Raw genomic sequence first — 26,706 nt, forward strand, 5'->3', positions numbered from 1 at the left:
AGACCTGTTGGCTTCCAGGTTCAACAAAAAACTGGACAGCTTTGTGTTAAGAACAAAGGATATGCTAGCACAAGGGTCAGATGCCTTAACGTTTCCATGGGATCAGTACTCTCTGATCTATGCGTTCCCTCCAGTTCCGTTTCTCCCGCGATTCCTTCGGAGGGTCAAAAGGGAAGGAAAGCTGGTAATTCTGGTGGCCTGGCTTGGCTCAGGCAACCTTGGTATGCGGAGATCTTAAAAATGGCAGAAGGAAGACCTTGGGTTCTTCTGCTGTGCCCAGATCTACTCTCACAGGGTCCAATATTCCATCCTGCCTTACGAAGTCTGAATTTGACGGTTTGGCGATTGAGACCCACATTCTGAAGGGTCGTGGCCTCTCTGGGCCAGTCCTGTCCACTCTAGTTAATGCTAGGAAGCCGGCCTCCAGGCTCATCTACTACAGAATCTGGAAGGTATATGTTTCCTGGTGTGAATCCAGGGGGTGGCATACTAGAAAGTATGCCGTTAGCAGGATTCTTGCCTTTCTTCAATTAGGCGTAGAGATGAAGCTGGCCTTGAGCACTATCAAGGGCCAGATCTTGGCCTTGTCGATATTCTTTCAAAGACTGCTTGCCTATCATTCCCTGGTCCGGGCCTTTGTTCAGGGGCCACTACGCTAGAATCCACCGGTTAAGCCTTCTATGTGCCCATGGGATTTGAATTTTGGTTTTGTCTGTTTTACAGGAACAAACTTTTGAACTGTTGCAGCATGCTTCTTTAGTTCTTTTGACAAATTGTTTTTTCTGGTAGCTATATCCTCGGCTAGAAGGGTATTGGGGTTAGCAGCTCTTTCTTGTAAAGAGCCATATTTGATTATTCATAAAGACAGGGTGGTGTTGCGTCCTCACCCGACTTGTCTGCCTAAAGTGGTTTCAGGATTCCATCTGAATCAAGATGTGGTCCTACCATCCTTTTTTCCAGATCCGCAGTCCACGGAGAAGTTGTTAGATTCTGACTGCTCTTACAACATCTAAAGAATGTATCTGCAGGCAACGGCTCAGATACGAAAGACTGATTGACGAGAGACCCTAGAAAATAAAATGGTGGTTGTTGCAATATTTTATGTCACACCGCATTTGCACACCGGTCTTTCAAACACAATTTTTCTTCAAAAATACACTTTAATGAATTAAAAAAAAAAAAAACAGTAAAGTTAGCCCAATTTTTATTTTTTGTATAATGTGAAAGAAGATGTTACACCGCAAGAATCGTCATCTTTATTCTAAGCAAAAAATTTTGATTTTTAATTTTAGCCAAAATCGTGCGGCTCTAGTCAACAGTATCATGGGCTGCAGAGACATCTAGTAGTAAGAGTATGGAGTGGTTTTAGCAGTTAGTAAATCGTTAGTGAATTTTAGTAGGGCGGTCTCTGGAGTGCTGCGAGGTGAAAGCGAGACTGTACGGGGTCAGGAAGGTTGTTTTCAGTGAGGCTGACGGTTGTAGACTAAGCGTTTTAAACTTTTAGAGGTGAATGGGAGCCAGGAGATTGGTCTTAAAGAATAAGTTCACCTTTACAAAAAAAAATTATAAATGCACTTTTTTTTTTTTTTTTTTTTTTTTTTTTTTTGCAGGTAAAAAATATGCATTTATTATTTTTTTGATAGGGACCTGTAAAGCATTGCACCCACGATCAGCTGACCCTGCAGACTGTGTATCTGTTTGTCCGTACCTTCGATACGAGCAAGTAGTTACACTTGAGACGGCAAGCTCAATGTACTACCACAGCACTCAACAGCACCGTGGTAGTCCATTGAGTACTACAAGCCGACCACCTCAAAGGCTGTTGGACCTTGTAGTTTTCCAATTCACAGAACAATGCAGCTGTGGTGGTAAGAGGGGTTCAGACAGAGGAGGCGCGGTGGTAGGGGGTATTCAGACAGAGGCAGCAGTGACGGTGGTGGTGGTGGGGGGGGGGGGGAGTTCAGTCAGAGGCAGTGGGGGGGGGGGGGGGGGTTGTCAGTCAGAGGCAGATTGGGGGTTCAGACAGACAGGCAGATGTGGTGGTGGTGGTGGGGATGGGATCAATTGCTTAGTGTCGGCCATGCCTCCAGCGATGCCTTTTCCAACATGGGGTCTCTGCTTGCAGCAGAAAGCTCCTCCCCCTTCACACTGTTGGCTGTCAGCTCAACAGCTGACTTTCTCCTGCAGTTTCTGCCTCTTGTCCAGACATGACATGTCTGCAGCAATGGGGGGGGGGGGGGCTGAGCTGCAGAGAGGATAAGTGGGCAGTCCACTGTGTAGGTATGGCAGCGAGTGCTCTGCCCAGGGCTGGACTGGGACAAAAATGTGGCTCTGGACTTTATCTAGACCGGCCCACTTTATTCCAAACACCTGGTGTTGGCGCTTCAATCATCCCGGTGTTCTGCCGAGAAAGTTCCACTCGGCGGATAAGGACCCCCCTCTACTGCGCAGGCGCTGCGCCTGCGCAGTAGGATCCAGTGGAAATAGCCGAAGGGGAATAGGTCCAAATCGGCTGTAGACAGCGCCTGTAAGAGGGCTCCTCGCGGGCTCGCTTCGCTCGCCACGCTTCGCTCGCCACGCTTCGGGCACGGCCTCGCTGCGCTCGGCTCTTTTAGATTCCCCCTCTAGGTCCACTTGGATGGTAGGGAAGGAACCTGGACCCAGAGCGCAGGCGCCGTGTACAGCTGATTGTGGATTTTGAGCTTCGGCTATCTCCGGCGGCTGTTACTAGTTTGCACTGCGCTGCGCCTGCGCAGTACAGGGGGGGAACTTATCCGCCGAGGGAACTTATTCGGCAAGACACCGGCACCATGGTTGTTTATGGTGTCAGAATGATTAAAGCGCATTATTTCTATTACATTGTAATGTAAAATGTAATTGTTCAACTCACCATAATGCAGAATCAGTGGCAGACCTTAGCGTGTGACTTGCCACCGTCTTCTACCACCATGTCACTTGCCATGTCACTTGTCAGCAGCTGCAGAGTGTCACTGTCTCCTGCCACCAGATGCAGCATGTCACTTGTCAGCGGATGCAGCTTGTCACTTGCCACGTCACTTGTCAGCAGATGCAGCTTGTCAGCAGATGCAGCTTGTCACTTGCCACGTCACTTGTCAGCGGATGCAGCTTGTCACTTGCCACCTCACTTGTCAGCAGATGCAGCTTGTCACTTGTCAGCAGATGCAGCTTGTCACTTGCCACGTCACTTGTCAGCAGATGCAGCTTGTCACTTGCCACGTCACTTGTCAGCAGATGCAGCTTGTCACTTGCCACGTCACTTGTCAGCGGATGCAGCTTGTCACTTGCCACCTCACTTGTCAGCAGATGCAGCTTGTCACTTGTCAGCAGATGCAGCTTGTCACTTGCCACGTCACTTGTCAGCAGATGCAGCTTGTCACTTGCCACGTCACTTGTCAGCAGATGCAGCTTGTCAGCAGATGCAGCTTGTCACTTGCCACGTCACTTGTCAGCGGATGCAGCTTGTCACTTGTCACGGATGCAGCTTGTCACTTGCCACGTCACTTGTCAGCGCATGCAGCTTGTCACTTGCCACGTCACTTGTCAGCGCATGCAGCTTGTCACTTGCCACCTCACTTGTCAGCGCATGCAGCTTGTCACTTGCCACCTCACTTGTCAGCGGATACAGCTTGTCACTTGCCACCTCACTTGTCAGCGGATACAGCTTGTCACTTGCCACGTCGCCTGCCACCGGGTCGAAGGGGGCCCCGTCAGGTAGGATGTACGGGGCCCCATGATTTCTAACAGCAGCCCTGATGCCCACTGTAGTGGCTGTCGTGTCTGGACCAAGAAGGCGCTCTGTGGACCGGGGAGGAGAGGGAGATACACTGCGCCTGCTCCACTGCTTATTTCAAGGGGACCGATCGGGCTTGTGTACTCCTACTTCCTGGTAGCGGTGGAACGCACGATAGGGCGGACATGATGTCATCAGCCGGAAATGATGCAAGACATGGGAGGCAACGCGGCCATTATTTCCGGCTGATATCACGTCCGCCCTATCGTGCGTTCCAGTCACCAGGAAGTGGGAGTACACAAGCCCAATCGGTCCCTGTGAAATAAGCAGCGGTGCCGACGAAACGGGCTGGCTAGCATGCGGGAGTTTGCCACCCCCCCTGAATGTGCCGCCCGTGACCCATGGTAGGGCCGGCCCTGACCACTAGTGGCCAGTTGTGCTATACTCCTTTCCATTTTGGATGATGGATTGAATAGTGCTCAATGAGATGTTCAAAGCTTGGACTATTTTTTTTTTTTTTTTTTTTTTTTTTTTTTTTTTATTTACCCTGCTTGAAATTTCTCCAACTTTACCTGTTTGTTCACTAAGGTTCTCTAAAAACCTCCTGAGGGCTTCACAGAACAGCTGCATTTATACTGAGATTAAATTGCACACAGGTGGGCTCTATTTACTAATTAGGTGACTTCTGAAGGCAATTAGTTCCACTAGAATTTGGTTGGGTATATCAGAATAAAGGGGGCTGAATACAAATGCACGTCACACTTTTCAGATATTTATTTGTAAAAAATGTTGAAAACCACTTTATCCCTTTCCTTCCACTTCAATTATGTGCCACTTTGTGTTTGGTCTATCACATAAAATCCCGGTAAAATACATTTTACGTTGTATCATGACAAAATGTGGAAAATTTCAAGGGGTAAGAATATTTTTCAAGGCACTGTAGGTGGTTTGAAGACTATGATTCTGTGAAACTGATGAGGTGCTGATCAGAGAGCAGAAAGGGAGGGTGCTGGTGAGGTTGCCAGAAGTGCAGCGATGGGAGAATACAAGGGTATTACCATCAGTGAAGGTGTGTGCCCATTGTTAGGTCAAAATATGAGGTTAAGCTGAGAAGTTAAGCTGTAGCCTGGTTGTTACCATTATTAGGGATGTTAAAGTGGAAGTAAAGTCCACTCTTTAACTTGTACCTACAGGTAAGCCAATAATAAGGCTTACCTGTAGATACAGGGACTATCTCCTAAACGAACACGGTTTAGGAGATCTACACACAGTAGCCAGTGACCTCATGGGCTCTGAAGGGACAGCATACCAGTGCTGTGCCTTCAGAGCTTTGAGCCATAGCTCCCGCATGCATGCGTGGGAGGTGGCCTCATCACAGCCCTGGCCATTCGTAGAGCTGGAGTCCGTGAACCCAGAAGGAAGACCGGGTGAGGATAGAAGCTCCAGGGAGGCGCAGGGTGGATTTGATTTAAATCACTAGTAAAAAGGCGATTTTAAATTATACTTTTTAAAGAGCAACTGTCATCTGTCCCTCAGCAGCTCCTCCTATGACCCGCTGTTGACTCGCTGACAGTCCAATTCACTTTACTGGAACGGCTGGTGATGCAGCAGTGACACAACAAGGTGAAGGACGTGGTGGCAGCAGGTGAGTGGATGCCCGCTAACAGGAGCTGCCATAAAGGATGTGAAATGACAGGTGCTCTTTAAATGTAAGGACTCATTCTTGCTGTTAGAATCTTTAATATTTGCAGACCAAATGAAGATTTCCTATTTAGATTAATAAGGTGTCAGGTTAGTAAAACAGCGATATCGGAACCAATTCAACCGTACAGTTTGTAGTGTACATAGATTTGCAAAACAATGGGATAAAGGAATATTTCTGAACTTTGTTTTATCTCATGGTTACTGTGAAATTGTGTAGTGCACAGTGCATGTTATCTCAGTTGCAGAGCTTGGATTCATTGACTGACTTTACCAAAAAATGTAAATATTGCAGAATATACAGCCTTGTGCTACACAACTAAGCTCCATTTAATGCTGAATAAACTAAGTTTTCCATTTAAGATACATTAATAAATGTATCTTTAGATACATTTTTTACTCCAAAAGCATTCTATTAAAGTAAATTTGATAAAAAATAAAAAAAATAATTGATTTATATCCACTGTGGGGAGGTGTGACAGCACTGCTCTGGAGGGCTCCATGTCCAGGTAAGTATGTGCTAGTATGCGGTGCATACTAGTACATTATGACTTAAACCTGCAAGGGGGCCCAATTTGTTTTTAATTTTTCTGGCCATTTACTCCCGCTTTAAAGTCACCAAGAATGATAGTGGGCATTTCAGAGGAAATGCCTAATTCAGTATGCCTAATACAAATGTATTGCTAAAGCATTTTGGTTGTGTGGTGTGCTTACAATTTGTTTTCATGCTTGTCTCAGGTCTCTGACTGACTACTAGGTAATTTTGTGTTTTTTTTTTTTTTTTTTTTGTTTGTTTTTGTTTTTTTTGGATTGTATTTTACTCAAAACAGAAGCACTTTAATACTAGCCATGCTCTTAACACCACTTCAGCCACTGAAGGATTTACCCCCTTAGGCTGGATTCACACCTGTGCATTTTTAGTGCTTTTTGCATTTTGCAGATTTGCTCTACAGAACCTGTTCCATAGGAAACCATGGTAAATGGACTGTAGTGCAAATCTGCAAAATGCAAAAAGCACTAAAACTGCATAGGTGTGAATCGAGCCTTAATGACAAGGCCATTTTTTGAGATATGGCACTGCATTAATTTAACTGACAATTGCGCGGGCGTGCAATGCTGTACCCAAATAAAATGAATCAATGTATTTTTTGCTTTTTCTCCCACAAATAGAAGCTTCCTTTTGGTGGTATTTGATCACCTCTGCGGTTTTTATTTTTTGTGCTAAAAAAGACTGACAATTTTGAAAAAAAAAACAACAATTTTTTACTTTTTGCTATAAAACTCATCCAATAAAGTTTTAAAAAATCAAATTTCTTCATTAATTTAGGCCAATATGTATTCCGCTACATATTTTTGGTTAAATAAATCCCAATAAGCATATATTGATTGGTTTGTGCAAAAGTTATAGCATCTACAAACTACGGAATAGATTTATGGACTTTTTTAAATTAGTTTTTTACTAGTAATGGTCATGATCAGCGACATCAGGGGCGATCAAAGGGTTAAATGTGCTCCCTGTTGGCGCTTTCTTACTGTGTGGGGGAAGTGCTGACAGGAACAACACAGAGATCGCTGTTCCTAATCACTAGGAACAGCAGATCTCCATGTTGTCCCCTGTCAGAACGGGGATCTGCCTTGTTTACATGGGCAGATCCCTGTTCTGCCTCTGTTAAGCAATCCCGGGTGGCCAGCGGACATCGGCTCCGCCGGGCACTCACATTGGCTCCTTCATGCAGCAGGCACACTCACACTATCGGTTGAGTTGCAGTTTTACTGCCCCCAATTTCTACCCATTTAGCTGTTGAGGCCGCAGTCAAAACTGTACACATGCCACAGCAGGAATTAAGCCCCATGTTGCTTTTGGTGCATGCTACTGCCTGCCAATCGTGACCCATTCATGTAAATGGGACCATGGTGCGTAGGAGAGGAGACATCAGCTTATGCGGCTCTTGCTCCCTACTACAGCACTAAGTAATCCCTCTGCATTGCACTCTGTTTGATGCTCTGGGATGGTGAGTCAGCAAGCCCAGACCGTGATCTACCGGTCACCTGTCCACGTTCTACAGGTTGCTGACCCCCACTCTATAGTGTGGTGTTGTCTCAATTAAGAGCACAAAGTGTCATTTCTGTCTGCTGCTCCATTCCTGACACCAATAGAAAAATGGTGACGGGAGGAACCCCCAGCTGATTGACAACCTCGGCTCTGTTCCTGTGTGCTGTGTGAAGGGGGTGTGTCCCTTCCCTCAATGAGCTATCAGAGCTCTCTGCAGATTGAAATTTCAGCTCTCTGCCCCTTTTTTTTTTTTTTTTATTTTTTTTTTTTTTTTTATTTTTTTTTTTTTTTTTTTTCTTAGACCAGATTTAAACATTAGTACTTTGAATGGGCATAGAGAAGAAAGGGCTGCAGATAAAAAGGTACACCTTATGTAGGAGAATTTTTCATCCCTGTGTATCATCTATCCTTGAGAGCGCAGTGGTGATGTCACCGGGTCCAATAATTGTGAAGATCTCCTGAACCTCTTACCCTACCATTGTGCGATTCATACACCATATTCATTCATATGTAACCAAATTGATATATTTTTTTATGGGTGGATTGACCACTTAAATGTCTTCAGTGTACTATTGCTTATTATAGGATAGATTGAGCTCCATACGCTGTCTTTATCTGTGTTTTTGTTTTTTCCTCTAAGCTTGGTTATTCGAGGAGACAAGGCCGATCAGGCTGTCCTTTGTAGCCAAGACAAAACCTATGACCTGAAAATTGCTGACACCTCCAATTTGTTGCTCTTCATCCCAGACTGCAAAACCCCTGACCAGCTTCCCCGTGACCAGCCGTCCCTCAGTGTCAGTCTGTGTGAGGTAAGGCCTGGTTGCTTCTGTGCGTCAGAGGCACATTAAGCTTTTTCCATTGGTCAAAAATGTTTGAAAAGTGTACACAAAGTGCAGGAAAAGTTATGAAACACCTTTTTGAGAGATACAGTGGGTATAAAAGAGGATCACCCCCCCCTTTAAAATCACATTTTATTGCTTTGCAGCCTAAAATGAAGAAACACCGTTTGTTTTATCCAGCTGTATTTACTCAGTGCAACTTAAAACCTCCAAGTGAAAGATATAACTCCAACATGTCGGAAAAAAATCAGAAACTTAATCACGGAATTGGAAAAAGGATCACCCTCTCCTAAAAATTACTTGTAAACTCAATCAGGTGTAGCTGATCACCTTCTCAATGGCACACTAAAACCATTTGACTTTCAACTGTGATAAGCTATGGTCTTTTTTGATTAGCTCAGCATGCTTTCCTGGAGCATTTCAGTCCCTAGTAGTGCAGCTAAAGCAAACCATCAACTATGTTTGGCAAGGCTTTGTCAAAAGATCTCCAGGATAAAGTTGTGGACGAGCACAGGTCAGGAGATGGATACAAAAAAATTTGAAGGCTTTATCAATGCCAGAAGCACAGTGAAGTCTTTTAACCCCTTCCCGCCGAGTGTACGCAGATGTGCGTACTCGGCTTTCCGGGGTTATACCGGAATAATGCCCACAGCTGCAGGCATTATCCCGGTACTGTTTCTTAGAGCCGGCGATCGGCTATCCAGTTATAACAACCACTCGGCTGTTATACCGGAGGAGTGGGAGGGGACACCCCCCCCGCTGCTCTTTCCAGGCCCCCCGTTCCATCGGGAGGCCCGATGAGCAATCGGCTGGGGACGGCCTGGAACGAAGCCGTGAGTGGCTTCGTTCCAGCATCCTAATCGTAAACACGGAAGCGACGTCATGATGTCACTTCCCGTTTACTCGGCTGCCAATCGCGCCGGTTTTAAAAAAATAATATACAGTATTCAGAATCGCCGTTTTTGGTGATCTGAATGCTTTGAAGTGCAAAGGTGGGATCGGGGGTCTTTTAGACCCCCCCATCCCTCCATAAAGAGTACCTGTCACCACCTATTACTGTCACAAGGGATGTTTACATTCCTTGTGACAGCAATAAAAGTGATCAAAAACATTTTTTTTTTTTTTTTAAAACACAATTTATAAATATAAAAATAAATAAGAAAAAAAATTTTTTAAAGCGCCCTCCTCTGTAACGCTAACCTGGTAACTGTAAAAAAAAATTTAAAGCGTCGCCTATGGAGATTTTTAGGTACCGTAGTTTGTCGCTATTCCACGAGTGCGTGCAATTATAAAGCGTGACATGTTTGGTATCTATTTATTCGGTGTAACATCATCTTTCACATTATACAAAAAAATTGGTAACTTTATTGTTTTTTTTTTTTTTTTTTTTTTTTTAATTCATGAAAGTGTCCCTTTTCCCAAAAAGTTGCGTTTAAAACACCGCTGCACAAATACTGTGTGACATAAAATCTTGCAACAATCGCCATTTTATTCTCTGCTAAAAAAATATATATAATGTTTGGGGGCTCTAAGTAATTTTCTAGCAAAAAAAAACGGATTTTAACTTGTAAACACCAAATTTAAAAAATAGGCTTAGTCATGAAAGGGTTAAAGGAGTTCTAAAGTCTCATGGTTTTTCACCAAAAACACCTGTGCTGCAGCTGCGCCCAGAGCCCCCCCCCCCCCCCCCTTTCTTACCTGAACCTGTCCGTTCCAGCGATGCTCATGCCCAGCGACTCCAGCCGCTGTCTCCATTCTCCTTGGATAGATTGATGGCAGCAGGAGCCATTGGCTCCCAATCAAATCTAGTAAATTGGGGGGGGTGGGGGGAGCTGAATCTTGTTGTCTGTGTCAATATACACAGCAGCGGGACTCGTGAGCATGCCTGCACGGGTGCCCTTAGGGAAAGTGGCTCTCCGTGGGGGCACCCAATGAAGAGGAGAAGCCAAGAGCGCTGCCGGAGCACCCCAGAAGTGGAGGATCAGGGCTGCTCTGTGCAAAACCCTTGCACGGAGCAGGTAAGTATAACATGTATGTTATTTAAAAAAAAAAAAAATAACCTTTTCCAATCACTTTAAGAAGTAGAGGGTATTTGGTACAACAGACCCCCTCCCTGGATCAAGACGTCTCTCCAAACTGGATGAAAGAGCCAGGAGGAAACTGATCAGAGAGGCTACCAAGAGACCTACAGTAACTCTGAAACAGTTGTAGGAATTTATGACAAAGAATGGTCGTGTGCATGTGACAACAATGTCACAAATTCTCCACAAATGTGGCTTGTATAGGAGGGTTGCAAGAAAAAAAGCCACTCCTTAAGAAAGGCCACATACAGTCACGAGAGCTTTGCCAAAACGCACCCTGAAGATTCTGAGGCCACATGGAAAAGGTGCTGGGGTCAGATGAGACTAAAATTTAAAATTTTTGGCCTCAGCACCAAATGATATGTCTGGCGGTAATCCAATACAGCTCACCGTCCAAATAACACCATTCCTACAGTAAAGAATGGAGGTGGTAATATCCTGTTATGGGAGTGTTTCTCTGCCGCAGAGACTGAAGCACTTGTCAATATAGAAGGAAAAATAAATGTGACAAAATACCATCAAATTCTTGAGGAAAATCTGCTACCTTCAACATGACAATGACCCAAAGCACACAGCAAAAATGACCACACAGTGGTTAAAAAAAAAGTGACTGTCCTTGCAAAAAAAAGTTGTTCTTCAGCTTCAGTCCACTGACAGCTTAGGCTAAGATGACGTCCCATTGTAGCGCAGGAGGAAGCATTTACTGAATCTCTTTCCCTGTTGGCAGAATAGAACATTATGAGCCAGTTTACATTTTTGCAGTGTGTTAACTTATGTTACGTTAAGACAACTCATTTAAATAAACGGGCTGCCAGCGCTCCCCCACATGCCATAAATTGGACATGCACCATAACACACAATATTGCGTTGCAGAGCGCTGCTAATGCAGGTGTTTAGCATTGGGGTAATATTCAAGATGAATGCAACCAAAACTAAATTGACAGCCACTCAAGGCTCCACTGGGTCCTCGTATGTAGCAACCGATTGGAGTGCAGACAAGGACAGAGCTCATCCAAGCTCTAGAAATCTAATGGAAAAGGGAAATATCCTGCACATCTATGCAAAACCCTGTAAGGTGTATGACCGCCTCAGCCCAGGCTCCACCCTGGCCATACCCAAACACTTTTCACTCCGCCCACAGAGCCTAGTCATGGGGGGGACCCATGACTTAGTCTGTGGGTGAAGTGAAGCATGTTGGAGCCCAGACTGAGGCTGTCATACATCTTCTTGCAGGGTTTTGCAAAGATGTGCAGCTTCCACTTTACCACAACACATACAACGTGCATTGCCATAACACAGTAGTGTAAATCGGCCCGTAACTTTATAGCAAGTCACAGGGTTAGAGGCTTGAGCATTTGCTGCTTTCTTATACATCTGCTTTGTGGTAATGCATGGCAACACACGTTAGATGTGTTGCAGGGTCATCCATTTTGAAAGGCACCCCTATGAACTTATGCGACCCACATAAGTGTATTGCATTGCCAAAAATGGTATGTCTGATTTTAGGCACATGCGATGGCAGCCCATTCATTTTATTTGGCTTTCTTGAAACTACACATGGTAATGCACCACAAAAAGCTAAGTGGACCCTCAGACTTTTGTGAACCCAGCTATCATTGAGTGCATCAAGATTTGCATGATTGTGTCATCTCTCTACCATCATCTCAGACCAGACTTTAGATACCTGAAAAAAGATGACTGCATTCAATTTGAAATATATTTCTGATGTTGGGTCCACTTTGAATTACTCAGACGTAAGATGATATCTTAGATATGAGCACAGTAACCAGCAGGGATCGGTAAGTTCCCGATGCATACTTGTAGCGGGAGCTTTCCGATCATGTGACCGCTGTGACAGCCAATCAGTGGTCACATGACTAGAATGCCTACCACCTCCTCCTGGCTTTTAGAATTTTAAAGGGCCGGAAGGTGGTCGGCGCAAAGGGGTTAAATCATGTAGCATTTGCTTTTACCGTTTGTGGATACCTTTTTAAAAATTGTTACATAATAATTTTATGGTCTGTGTGCTGCAGATTGCTGGATTCTCTAATTATTACTGGGAGCTGAGGAGATGTCGGCCCAAATTAAAGAAGCTGAAGAAACTTTTGTTAGAAAACCCCTATGAGGGACCAGAGAACGAACAGGACAAAAGCCAGAACATAGTGTTGGTAAGGATAAATATGGCTGGATCAAGCTTCCCTTTCATAGTATTTTTTTTTTTTTTTTTTATATTTTTGTTGTAAAATAATCACAGCCAAGGTTTTACAACGTATTTTATAATTTTGGTGCATATGTATGTCTTTGTGCACCTTTCTGACAGGGTTTTTTTCCCATTCCCAACCCTGTCCTTAAAGTGGTTGTAAACCCACGGAAAAAAAAAAAAAACAGCAAGACAAAGGCATAGCATACTAGCTCATTATGATATGCTTAACTTGGAACAAAGCAGCGGTCCCGGCACACTGCCGGCGACGTGTCTCCCGGAGCTATTTCCGGGTATCGCGGGCTCCGGCGCTGCGATGAAGTCAAGCCTTAGTATAGGCTTGTAGTCAAAAGTGGTCTGTAATGCCGCGTACACTTGACCGTTTTTTCCGTCAGAATAAACTCTGACGGTTTTTCCGACGGAGTTCCGCTGAAACGGACTTGCCTACACACGATCACACCAAAGTCCGATCGTTTAGAACGCTATGACGTACGACGGGACTAGAAAAAGGCAGTTCAGTAGCCAATAGCTGCCCTTGTGTCATTTTTGGTCTGTCGGAATAGCATACAGACGAACGGTTTTCCCGATAGTAATTGATTCCGTCGGAAAGATTTAAAACATGTTCTATTTCTAGGTCCATCAAAATTTTCGAAAGAAAAAGTCAGATGAAGCCCACACGCAATCGGAATATCTGATGGAATGATTCCATCGGACCTCTTGCCGGAAAGTGCGGTCGTGTGTACGCGGCATTAGGGTTTACAACCACTTTAGCTGAGCTCCGGGGACTGAAAAAACTTCCCTTACGGTGGTGCTCCCCCCCTCATTGCAAGGATTAAATGGTCGTTTAAGAAAATTAGGACGTATTGAGCGGACTTTACCAGTACCAGAAAAGGAACAATACTACATAATACGAAACCCTTTTATTACAAAAATTTTACTGAGGAAAACAAGAAAATTGAAGCTCTTTGATACAACTGCATAATATATATCTAGATACCTGTTACTACTAGGTCAAAGTGGTCGACGTTTTGCTTTATGCTTTCTCAGGACCTTATTTCCTTGACTGTAAATATGGATCCTGTATAGAGAAGAAAGGAGGGAAACATCATATTGTAATCGGATGAAAGATGCAGCATAAGTATATTGTGTGTGTATGTGTATATAATATATATATGTGTGTGTGTATGTATGTATGTGTGTATATATATATATATATAGTGTGTGTGTGTGTGTGTGTATATGTATATATGTGTATATATATATATATATATATATATATAATATAGCGTGCCAGGTGTTATCCAGAAGCTGTTTGATCGGCAGTATCCTCCCTAAGTCAATCAGCCAATAGACAGAGAACACCAAATAGCCCCATTCTAAAAAGGGCAAAAGGAAATTAAGCCTCCAAAATAATACACAAAATGCTACAAGACCTTAGATGATCTTAAGGTGAAAGTCGCTGGTTCAGATATTTTGACGGGCCCCAATCAGATTACCATGTCCCCTCAAATAGCTACACAGACATACACTAATACTTCCCATAATCTGGGGACCATTTCTAAGAGCACTGAAGAGAAGGATTTTCAATTATTTCCTCCTGTACAGGATCAGCCCAACAAGCAGATTGCTCCTTGCAACCTAGACTGGTACGCATACAAAAGCAAGTAGGTAATGATCAGTTACAGATCATTAACTTATCCTCAAAGATACTCTCTCCATCTGAAGCTGAAGTCTTGACCCTTGGACTCAGTTTTTTTCCAGCCTCATGGGCAGATAAGTTTGAGGTAGTGAAAGATGTTAATCTTTTCGCTAGAAGATTGACTTATAAATACATGTATGACAAGAAAAGGAGAAAGAAAAACAAGAACTAATGGAACGTGAACAGTGGAAAGGCTTCACGGTAAGATTTCATGGCTCTCAAAGATCTCATGGATCTCCTTGGATGAGACTGCCATGGGGGGCTCTGCAGAGGGGGGTCTCTCGGAATCCCTTCTGGATGTCTCCCCTCAGACACAGTCCCCGCTGGACAATCCTAAGTTTCGTAAAAAATCCACGCAGTTTCCCCCTCTAAAATAGAATCCCCGTATGTGGACCTTCCTGTCCTAGGTCACTTCTGATATTAAGAAATTAAATTTTGGTGCTCTTCATGACAACAATATCGGGATAACACCTGGTACGCCTTATACATGAGGGCTCTTTGATTTGTGAGTGGCACTCTTAGGGATATACATTTCTTTTCATACATCAGGGGACACAGAGCCATAATAGTTACTATGTGGCTCATAGGCCACCTTCAGGTGATGGACACTGGCACAAAAGTGCACTCCCTGTATAACCCCTCCCACTGGTGGGAGTACCTCAGTTTTTTCGCCAGTGTCTAAGGTGTTGGTCACGAGTGAAGATGTGCTGTGCTGAGCTCCACTGGAGCAATCCTTGCTGGGGCTAGCCATGCTGACCGGATCCATTCAAAGTCTTCTTTTTTAGGCCAAACTGAATGGTAACTGGGCCTTGTACCCAAAGAAACAAGGTTTTGCCTATGAATGCTTCTTCTTTTTTTTTTTTTTTTTTTTTTTTTAGAGCTGGACCCTGGGATCCAGTACTTTTTTGGTAGTGAGGCCATAAAGTTTTACTTGCAGGGTGCTGTTGCAGGTTCAGGATTGTGGGTTACCTCTAGGTTCCCCTGCTCCTGAAGGTTTAACGGAGCCCACCGTGAAGGGTGAAGCTTGGGTCTGTTGGTTTACCACTGAAAACCCTGCAGCGGGAAGGTAAGTGGAGTTTTCTAAGAAATTTTAAATTATTTCTTATGAAATGTCTCCTTTAAATTTAGTAAATGCTGTCATGCATATGTGTCACCACTGGGGGCTGTATTGAGTACTCAGGTCTCATGCTTCTCAAAGCCACATTGTGTTTGGAAGCAGATGCTTCTCCTCCGGCCCAGCGACAGACCTCCAGTAAGTCTGCGGGGGTTCTTTCTCCGAAATGCCAAAATTTCTTCCCCTCTTCTTTGGAGAAGGAAGCGCTGCATTAAAAAAAAAAAAAAAACGGCACGCCGCTCGCGGCTTACAGCCCCCCCCCCCCCCCCCGCCATTTCTCCTTCCTCCCAGAGATCCCACAGGATCGAGAGCCCCCGCCGCCCACAGGATCGAGAGCCCCCGCCGCCCCCAAAAGAGGCTCTTTTTGAAAGGGAGGGCCGTAGGTGATGCAGGGAGGGTGGGGTTTAGCGCGACATTGGCGTCCAGCGCGGGAGGGTTTGTTTTTAAAAAATACCTCCGTGTGTATTCTGTGTAACTATGGAGGGACACAAGAGCAAAAGTGGCATTTAAGGTTGGTGACACAGGTTTTTTAAAAAAAAAAAAACCTCTGACACATTTAATGCTGCATCAGGCTGAGCCTTAATATCAGTATAGCTGAACTATTGCTCAAGCAAGCAATGGAGGTCAGAAGGGGGGTTAAAACACCCCCAGAAATAGAGCTAAAGGAGTCCCCCTGTAGCTCTGGTACGCTTACTCACCTCTACAGATGGCATCCTCCCCTGAGAAGGAGTGACTGCTTAGAGTAAGCATCAGGGGCATGAAATGTTTACAATTGTTTTCAACGCTGCAACCCCTGTGTATTTTACCAAAAGTTCTTTTTTTCCCTCAGCCATGATGGGTTTTTAAAAAAAAAAAAAAGTTTAGCGACTTTAATTGCACAGGTTCTCTGTGATTGCCCAGGACCCTCAAACGGGGGAACTAGGGGTGGGAGAAGACTAATTCCCTCAGGTGACCGTGGATGACTCCTCCTCTGAGGTGTCAAATGCGGGAGAACCAGCTGGTTTCAATGTCCCCACATTTATGCTCCTTAACTGAGTGTTTGGGTTCGTTAAAGCCTCCTCAGACTGTGCATGCGTTTTCCTGTCCATTTATTGTCGGGAAAGCCTTTTTTGTATCTGTGAAGATCTCCCAGATAAATGTTATTTTCCTCCTAAGAAAGTTTTTATAGTTTATCCTATGGTGGAGGAAATTTACTAAGTACGGTATACTAGCAATTAACGCAGTATATCCTCTGTGAATAAGAGCTGTTATTGGCAGACAATACTCAAATGCTTAGGCATCCAACGGATAAGGTTGGAATTCCTGTTTTAAAAAAAAAAAAAAAGAAGAAAACTTTTTTTTTTTTTTTTTTTCTCTGGCAGATTGAGCAGCCTGCTGACAGCAATTGCTTAATCGTTGTGAGGCCAGTTTAACAGGTGTTCTAGGTGTCCTGCTTAGCAGGCCCAAAATTCTGGCAGCTTTATGCTTGCAATAATTGCTTGTGAGTTCCTTTTTTATAGAACGTGCACAAGGTCCTCATGCAGGTGCTGGCTTATAAACTAGCCAAATGCACAACTGCTGAGATGCCTACAGCGGTTTGTACCTATATAGGCAGATGCTAGACACGGTTCTGTGCACATTGTTGCTAAACACAAGCCGCTAAAACGCATGAGTGCAGGAACGCACATCAGCAGAGGGTTATCTTCCTTTCACCATGCAGATGCTCCTGGCTAGTCTTCCTTTGCGATGGAACAGCTAGTTGAGGATATTTGGATAATTCATCCAAAGAAATTCTAGTGGTAAAAGTACCCCCTTTTTATCTATTTAAGTAGGAGTAAATATATTTTTATTTTTAAAAGCTCCTTCTGTTTGTGCCAGGGGCATCAGCCTCCAGGCAGTCATGATGGCTTCCGCCATCAGGTTCAATAGGTAATCCTCAGATTTAACCCTAGGGGTTACTGTAGCCTCCTTATCAGGAGGCGCCCCGCTAGCTCAATAGGGGGAATTCTTCTGCAGTTCTCATAGATCTGACAGGAAGACGAATGGGGGACTTCCTCAATGGCTCCAATTGGGAGTTCCAAGAGTTCCGTCTCCTCGTTTTTTCTCAGATCAAATGTTCCTAAGGATCCAGAGAAAAAGAATTCTTTCTCTCCGCATGGAATTTATCCGATCAGTAGTCTCCTTCCTACAAGGGGGAGAACTTCGGGCGTCTATCGATGCCCTGGATGCTTATCTCCATGTGCCGATCTTCCCCGCTCATCAGAAATTTCTATGCTTCAAGGTAGAAAATCTTTATTTCCAGTTTGTAGCTCTACCTTTTCGGGCTAGCTACTGCACCTCGAGTGTGTATAAAGATCCTGGTCCCTCCTTTAGCCAGGTTAAGGGCTCTAAGTTTAACGATACTAGCCTACTTAGACGATCTACTCTTGATAGGTCAATCGGTAGCCTGTTTAAACCAAGGTCTGATTACTACAGTCAGCTACCTGAAATACTTGGGTTGGCTCCTCAACCTAGTAAGATCCTCCTTAAAACCATCAAGGAGATTGCCGTACTTAGGGCTGATCATAGATACAGTCCACTAAAGGGTATTTTTACCCCAGGAAGCAAAGAAGTATCCTTCTATTTATCTTTGCATGTTTTTATTAGGAAAGATGGTGGCTTCTTCAAGGCTGTTCCTTATGCGCAGTTCCATTCAAGACTGCTGCAAAACAGTATCCTGTCAACTTGGAACAAGATCCAAACTCTGGACTTCCCGTTGCGTTTATCCGCCAAAGTGCGTCAGAGCCTCAATTGATGGTCGATATCCAAACATCTTCTAAAGGGAAGATCCTTTCTACCAGTTACCTGGAAAGTGGTAACAGATGCCAGCCCCTTCGGCTGGGGAGCAGTCCTGGAAGAAACATCTGTCCAAGAGAAATGGTCCAGATCAGAAATGACCTTGCCCATCCATATTCTAGAGATTCGGGCAGTACGCATGGCCCTGGAGGCCTGGACGCTCAGACTATTGTCCTGTCAGGATCCAGCCTACGGATCTGCAAAAAGAGTATCAGGGTTGGCTGCTCTTTCTTGTAAAGACTCATATTGGATTATTCTTAAGGATAAGGTTGGATTGCGGAATCCTAATTTCCTCCCGAAGGTAGTGTCAGGCTTTTTTCATATTAAACCAAGGTATTGTTCTGCCTTCATTTTTTTTTTTTTTTTCATTCTCTGAAAGAAAGGCCACTACATTCTCTTGATGTGGTGAGAGCAGTCAAGGTGCATTTAAAGGTGACCGCTCTGATGCATAAAAACAGATGTTTTTTGTTTGTGTTGCCTGACTGTCCTAAAAGAGGACAGGCAGCATCTGAATCTATGATTTCTAGATGGATTCATCAAGTGATTGTTCAAGCTTTTTGACTTAAAAGCAGAGAATTCCTCCTTTTTCATTTTAAAGGCACTCCACCAGGGTCGTTGGTGCTTCTTGGGCAGTGCATCACCAAGCCTCCATGGCTCAGATCTGCAAGGCCGCAACTTGGTCTTCAATCCATACATTTACTAGATTCTATCAAGTAGATGTAAAAGATCATGAGGATATCGCCTTTGGGCGCAGTGTACTGCAGGCTGCAGTATGAGTCCTCTAGTCTCTTGGTGCCCTATTATTGTCTCTCCCTCCCTTCAGTTGGCATTGCTATGGGACATCCCACATAGTAGCTACTATGGCTCTGTGTCCCCTGATGTATGAAAAGAAAATAGGATTTTTATAACAGCTTACCTATAAAATCCTTTTCTTTGAAGTACATCAGGGGACACAGAAGCCCCTCCCTTCTTTGGTATACCTGGGTATTGCTTTGCTACAAAACTGAGGTACTCCCACCAGTGGGAGGGGTTATATAGGGAGTGCACTTTTTAATTTAGGGCGTCCATCACCTGAAGGTGGCCATTAACCCACATAGTAACTACTATGGCTCTGTGTCCCCTGATGTACTTTAAAGAAAAGGATTTTACAGGTAAGCTGTTATAAAATCCTATTTTTATTTAAATGTTATGCTGCATCTTTCATCTGATTAGAATACGATGTTTCCCACCTTTCTTCTCTATACAGGATCCCTACTTAGTCAAGGAAATAAGGTGCTGAGGAAGCATAAAGTGAAGCATCGACCTCTTTGACCTAGTAGTAACAGATCTAATATGATATATATATTGTGGTTGTATCAAAGCGCTTCAGTTTTCTTGTTTTATCTTATACAAATATTTTTTAGAATTATTTTTTTGTAGTATTTTTGTAATAAAAGAATTTTATATTCTGTAGTTTTGTTCCTTTTCTGGTACTGGTAAAGTCCACTCAATGTGTCCTAATTTTCTTAAATAATCTATATATGGATGTGGTACCCCCTTAGCCATTTATCTTTTTACATAGGATTAAATGGTCGTTTTTGTCAACTGTACCATTAACAAGCACTTTATACTTGACTTATCAGCTCTTGTAGGCCTGTCCCCAAATCCTTCTTTTCAGCACTCCATGTAGGGGTTACAGCTTTGACATCATTATGTGCAATGCAGGACCAGCAGTCTCGTTTGTAAGTGAAGACACCAAGGTCCAGCCCACAACCTGGAGTGATGTAAGGGAAGAGGAGGGCATTCGCTGCCAGGGAACTAGGAGTAAGTTAAGTAAACCTGCTTTATTGTGGTACTTGGGTAAAAAGCAGCATTCTTACCCTTGCAGTGAGAGGGAGCCCCATTACAAGGATAGATTTTCTAGTTCAGCCGTAAAGAGAATCTATTTAAATAACCCTCAACTCCAGGCAGAAATTTGTTTTAATCCGGATTATTTAAAAAATAATTACATGTCTTTACAAAGAATTGGCATAATTGAACCTGTCTTGATATCAGCATTCTGTAATGCAGCAGTTTGTGGGGGATAGAGATGGGCAGTCTTCTACTGCATAGCAGAGTATTGTTCTTCATGCTGCTGAGAACATGAGGGAGTTGAATAATGATATCTGTGTAGCTGTGTGGATGCCACTACTTTCTCTGTTGTACATAGAAGTGATAGATTGTAATTAGGGATGCACCAATAACATTATTTTTTACACGTACCGACACCGATACTCGCCGATACCAATTACCGATACCTACCGCAACTGTTTTGTTTTCACTTCAGCTGTCAGCAATGGTACAAAGCATTGAAAAGTTATTTACAAATTTAAATAAATAGATTTTTTTAAATTTTGCACTTTTTCAATGTGAAATGTGCAAATATATGTTAATATACATGTGTAAAAATATTCACTAAGGCCTCATTCACACGAGGCGGACTCCGCTTCCACGGAGCCCGCCTCAGTCCTCCGGCTCAGCGGGAGATCTTTCCGTTGATCCCCGCTGAGCCGGCGGATGACAGGTCCCTCTCTGCTCACTGAGCGGGGAGGGGCTTGTCAGGCGCCGCTGCTGCCTATGGAGGGATCAGATGAAAACGGACAGCATGTCCGTTTTCATCTGATCTCCCCCAATCCGCCAGCGACAGATCCAGACGTAGGGCCATCCGTCTGCTTTTAGCGGATTGGACGGGGTCGGATGTCAGCGGACATGTCTCCGCTGACATCAGTCCCTCCATAGGCTAACATGGAGCACTCATTCAGGTCCGCCGTCAAAACTGACAGGCGGACCTGAACGATCCAATCGTGTGAAAGGGGTCTAACAAAGCAAACCAAAAAACAATTTTAATTGTTTATCGTTTATAAAATAGACGTGAACAAAAAAAAAAAAAAGCAGGAAAATAATTAAATGGAGGAGAATAGGGAGTTGATTAAGGCTGATTAGAGTAAATTAATAGTTTATAAGGGTGATCTTTGATCTGCAGATGAAGAAACAGAAAGATTCAAAAAGAAAAAATGATTCTTTTTATTTTAGTGTTTCAGCGGCTGACCAATGTTGTTAATAAACATTGCTGGCTGCTTTTTTTTTTTTTTTTTTTTTTTTTTTTGTGTGACAGGTCCAATTACTGGACTTCTTTAACACTTCAGCTGTCAACAGGGGAGACCCACTGACAGCTCAAAGAACCGAGCCTGAAAGTATCGGTTTCAGGTATCGCTGCATTTGCACGAGTACCGATACTTGTGCAAATACTTGGTATCGGTACCGATACTAGTATCGGTGCAACAATAATTGTAATCCTTTCACCCCCAGCCTGCTGATTGGACAGTGAAGGAGCAGCAGCAGACTGATGAGTTTATGTTCACTGCCTTCTCCTCCTATCAGCACATTTCTTGTTAGAACATGTGCATGCAGAGCACCTGATTGGGTCCCGTGCTGCAAGTGGCTGATAAGTTAAATTTAGGCACTTGGCAGAAAGATACTCTCCTCCCCCAGCGATGCTACACCTCCGATCTCCCAGCACCTACATCTTTACCTAATATTCTAGATTGTAAGCTCTAACGAGCAGGGCTCTCTGATATCTCCTGTTTTGTATTGTAACTGTCCTGTCTGCCCCATGTTGTAAAGTGATGCGTGAACTGTTGGCGCTGTAGAATAATAATCTTTTGGGTTTGGGATCTTCCTCCATACTCATTGGCCATGTCTGGGAAGACATTGCTCCCAGCAGTGGCTGAAATTGTACAAGCAGGTAGAAGTTCTATTTCTTTGTTGTACATCATGGGACACAGAGCAGCCTTGGTGATCCTTACATCAGGGCTATGTGTCACCTGCAGGTGATTGGACACTGGCTACAAAGACGGGAAGTCCTATTCCAGACATAACCCCTCCCATGCAGTGATTGAAGGTAATGGTCACTACTGCGCAGGTCTCTGCTCGATTTTTGCCAGATTCTATGTGGTTCTAATGGGGATCAGGGGACTGGTTATCTGGATCTATTCCTACAGCCAACCTGCTTAGAAGAATGGTACCAGGATCCCGCACCGGACAAAGAATGGATGCAATGCGGGGACAGCCTGTAATGTTGCCGATTGGCACTGGACTCTGCGTATATGGAACTCTGTGCGCTATTGTTATCTGACCTGGTGTTTCCAGAAGGGTGCTATGCAGGTCCAGGGCAATGGACTCAAGCAAGGAGGATGGAGACCCTGAAGGCTCTACAACACAGCTTGCTGTGATGGGTGAAGATTGGACCCCCCACACCGCGGCTGGAATTGGTAGGCAATCATGGGAAGTTGCTGGTTGACCCTGTGACCTGGTGCCCGCTCAACCCCTTCACCTGGGCAGTTGGAGCGTCCGACATATACCATGCGGGGTGCTGTTGGTGCATTAGTTCTCCTGGGAGTTGTGTGTAGCCCCTGCTCTAGTTCTCGCTCTTTCCCCTGCCAGATACTTTATTACTAGAGGCAACACAGCAGCAGAATCCTTTGCTGGCTTCCTATACTCTGGTCCCGGTCGAGCTGAGAGCCACTCGGTGTACAGCGCTCAAAGGGTGGACCTGGGAGTTGGCGTCAAGCTGCAGGGGCCCTGCACGCCCTCAAGACCGCCAGACTGCACACGGGTGAAAGTGGTGCTGCCTGAAGATGTCATTAAAAGCGCAGAGATCCTCACACAGCTGTTTAGCACAACGAGGATACTGTTCATTGTGCTAAACAACTGTGTGAGGATCTCGCCGGTTAACCCCTGATGTGCTGATGTGATACCTGCATATGAAGATGGAATTCTGCCTGGGACCACATGTGCTGTTTAGAACTTCTATAATGTTAAGAGGTCTGTAGAGGAGGTTGGCTGGCATGTGGTGGTGGATCTGGCACATTTTTGGTTTGGGTATGTAGTGCACATTTTTGATTTAAAGTGACAGATTCCCTTGGACACATACTTGGATTTTTGGACTGCACTTCTATATAATTTTATGATTTGGACTGAGAATTGCTGTGAGATCATTTGAGTACCTATTTGGATTCATGTATTTTAATTAGATTTAATTTTATGTATATAATTCACCTAATTAGTTTACACAAAAAGTGGCACTGAACAATTTTTGGGTTATTTTACCTTTAAAGATTTGTTTCTGAGGTAACAAAAGATTTGTCTCATGGTTTACACTGGCTGGGTTCTCAATCTTCCAAGATCTTTGTTGATTTCAGTAATTTGGAATATCTAGGTCTGATTCTGGAAGCTGTGCAGGCAAGAGTTATTTTGCATCCGAAAAAATTCCTTGTACTAAGGATGCAGGTGTAACTGTTCAGGACCCCATCAATTCACTTTTCATGAAGGTTTTGGGGGAGATGGTAGCCTTGTTCAAGGCAGTCCCCTTTGCTCAGTTCCATTCCAGACCTCTGCAACAGGAACATTGTTCTAGCGAGGGACAGGAGACCTCAGGCCTTGGACTCCCCATTGCCCTTATTTCCGAAGACTAAGTCAGACTTCAGTCTCTAAACTGGTGAATGTCTCCCCATGTGCTAGAGGCATATTCTTGAATAGTGTTGACAACAGACGCAAGCCTGGCGGCGGGTGTTCCCGGGCATTTTTCGGTGCAGGGAACTTGGTCTTTACAGGGGAGACTGTTGCCCATGAATGTACTGAAACTGCAGGCGATCCATCTGGCACTCCTGCACTGGTCAATGAATCTACAGTTTTCCTCTCAGAATTCAGTCTGACAATGCTACAGCTGTGGCAACCCTCAATGATCAAAGAGGCACAAGCAGACAGCCCAGGAGCAAGTGGATCTCCTTCTGTCCTGGGCAGAACTTCACGTCCCCACTGTCTGCAGTTCACATCTCAGGAGTGGAAAATTGACAAGCAGATTTTCTCAGCAGGCAGCAATTGTCTCTAGGGGAATAAGCTCGGAAGCATTTCAGGAGCTTTGTCATCACTGGGCACTCCAGATGTGGATCTTCTGCCACCCAGGTTCAATGCAAAACTGGACAGATTTGTTCCCATGTTATCAGTGGAGGACCCTTGGATTCTCCCAGATCATCCCAAGCTCCTGTCGCAAGGTCTGATCTTCCATCCTCCTTCAAGGTCACCGGCTTTAATGGCATGGCTATTGAAGCTAGAGTCTTGAGAGATAGTTTCTGATGCTGGTATCCCTATTCTTTTGAAAGCCAGGATAGTCACCTTGAGTAAGATTTACCTCAGGACCTGCATATCCTATATTGTTTGGTGAAAAGAACATTATTTCTATCCTTGTATGTTATGAATCGGATTTTGGCGTTACTCCATTTTGGAGAATCTGAAGATGATTTTGAGCACTTTCAAGGGGCCTTGGCAGTTTTTTGTTTTTTTTCCCCAGAGACTGATTGTCCCAGGACCTGTGGGATCTCAATTTTGGTTCTTTCAGGTTTTTACAAGGACCTTCCCATGATACTTTTGACCTAGAAGGTTGTGTTTCTGGTAGCCATTACCTAGGCTTTTAGAGTTTTGAGTTGGCTGGAGTGTTTGGTACTCCACCATGACAAGGTGGTACTTTGTGCTAAGCCATCCTTTTTGCCTAAGGTGATTTTGACATTTTCATCTCAACCAGGATATTGTAGCGTTCTCCTTTTTCTTGTCCAAAGTCACAGTTGGTTTGAGATAAGTCACTCCACATGTAGGATAGAGTTCAAGCAGTCCAGTGTTACCTGAGGTTGACTGCAGCAGATTACAACACGGATTCCCTCTTTGTAATCCTTGAGTGCCCAAAGAAGGGTCATGTGGCTTCCAAGTCTACAATTTCTCAGGGTTACGGTTTAAAGGGAAGAGATCTTTCAGCTAACAGTACATTCTACCAGGAGTGTTGGGGCTTTCCTAACTTTTCATCATCAAGCCTCTGTATCTTAGGTTTTGTAAGGCTGCTACCTGGTCTTTGATTCCACACTTTTACAAGTTTTACCGAGTGGATGTTGGAGCTGCTAAGGATGTGAGGTTTTATCCAACAAACAATAAAGTGCCTATGTTAATGTATAGTGTAATCCAATACAATAAAGGTTGATCAACAATATAAAGTGCTTAGTGAAAATATAGTGTAAACCTATGAAGTGCAGTCATATAAAGTCCATCCATATATATGGTATGCTGAACTTGTGCAACTTGTAGTGTGCAGATCCTGATGACACTTCGTGTTCCCCTCCTGGGTCCCCACTCGCCAACAGTCTTTTTCAAATCGTCTGGTATATGGGTTGAAGCACCCTCTTAATTGGATTACCGGATGTGTTCCGTGTACGGGTGAGGATGTCACCTTTTCTTCCACTGATAGGCTGTAAGACGACAGGTGTAACCTATATACGGGTGAAGGAATTGCCTATCCAACTCTCCCAGTAATCGGATATCCATGTTTTGGATGTATGGCAATGAAGAGAGAAAGGTGTATAATGTAATACTGCTAGATTTATTTAAGTCAACTATCATTACACTTACATCAAAGATTTAAAAACATACCAAAATCGCCCCTTGGCATGCAAACAACCGTCACTAGGTCTACTCTGCTTGATGCATTTCGCCCCTCCCACTGGGCATATTCAGAAGCTGGGGGGGCGCCCCTGACTGGTTACCTTTTTATGTGTTAATCCCGCCTACTACACCCGACTCCCCCCACTATTCTCACTATGTGCGCAGTATAAATTCAATCACTTCCTGTTTCCGCCGGAAGTGCTATAGCCGCCATCTTAGTACTCCTAGAGGTTTTAATAGAGTATATGTGGTGTACTCAATGGCTTCCTCCCACTACACCCAACGATGTGTGTGCAGTATGTGAGGTCACCTCCTGCTTCCGCCGGAAGTGTCAGTGTCGCCATCTCGGTACTCCTTGGAGTCCTCAATCAGTATATGTGGTGTACCTGGTCATCTGTTTCCGCAGGAAGTGACCTAGTTTCCATCACAGCACTCCTGCGGTATACATATTGGGTATCTGTTATTAAATGATGAACAACCACCATCTTAGTACTCCTACATGGTGTCCCACATTAACCCAATATGTTGCCATTGTCATATATTAGTTAACTGCTATGCTTAACAAGTAATGTACAATCATCACAGTAATTTTTCTTTACATGGTTACTACCACATATGTCTAGCAGCAACCATATAAATACTATATTTATCGTGTCTTACAGTGAATACATTATCCCATAATCACATTACAAAATTATAACCCAATAGCATATTAAAAACAACTCTAATACCAACAAAATAGATTAAAATTAGTATTATGTTAAAATTTAATATTGATACTAAAAATTACATTTTAATTAAAAACAATTTACATCTAGGTCTACATTTAACCCTGTCGGTGTCAATGACTGTAACTGGTATATCGATTTGGTTTCGTTCTGTGAAATTAGCCTGTTTAATTTTCTGTGGTATTGATGGAATAGAGACACACCGCAGGGGGGCACTAACATT

The 26,706-nt window shown here is 44.0% G+C and overlaps 1 protein-coding gene across 1 annotated transcript in view; it reads left to right on the top strand.

The window, feature by feature from the left end:
* The window catches only part of DSCC1 (DNA replication and sister chromatid cohesion 1), a gene marked incomplete in the record, with an annotated part of 71,934 nt that overhangs the window by 29,102 nt on the left and 16,126 nt on the right, over positions 1-26,706 (top strand). The window contains 2 exon segments of the mRNA XM_073616002.1: positions 8,146-8,314; positions 12,459-12,593. Coding sequence (XP_073472103.1) covers positions 8,146-8,314; positions 12,459-12,593 — 304 coding nt within the window.

Source organism: Aquarana catesbeiana, linkage group LG02 (assembly GCF_042186555.1).
Source record: "Aquarana catesbeiana isolate 2022-GZ linkage group LG02, ASM4218655v1, whole genome shotgun sequence".
Lineage (NCBI taxonomy): Eukaryota > Metazoa > Chordata > Amphibia > Anura > Ranidae > Aquarana > Aquarana catesbeiana.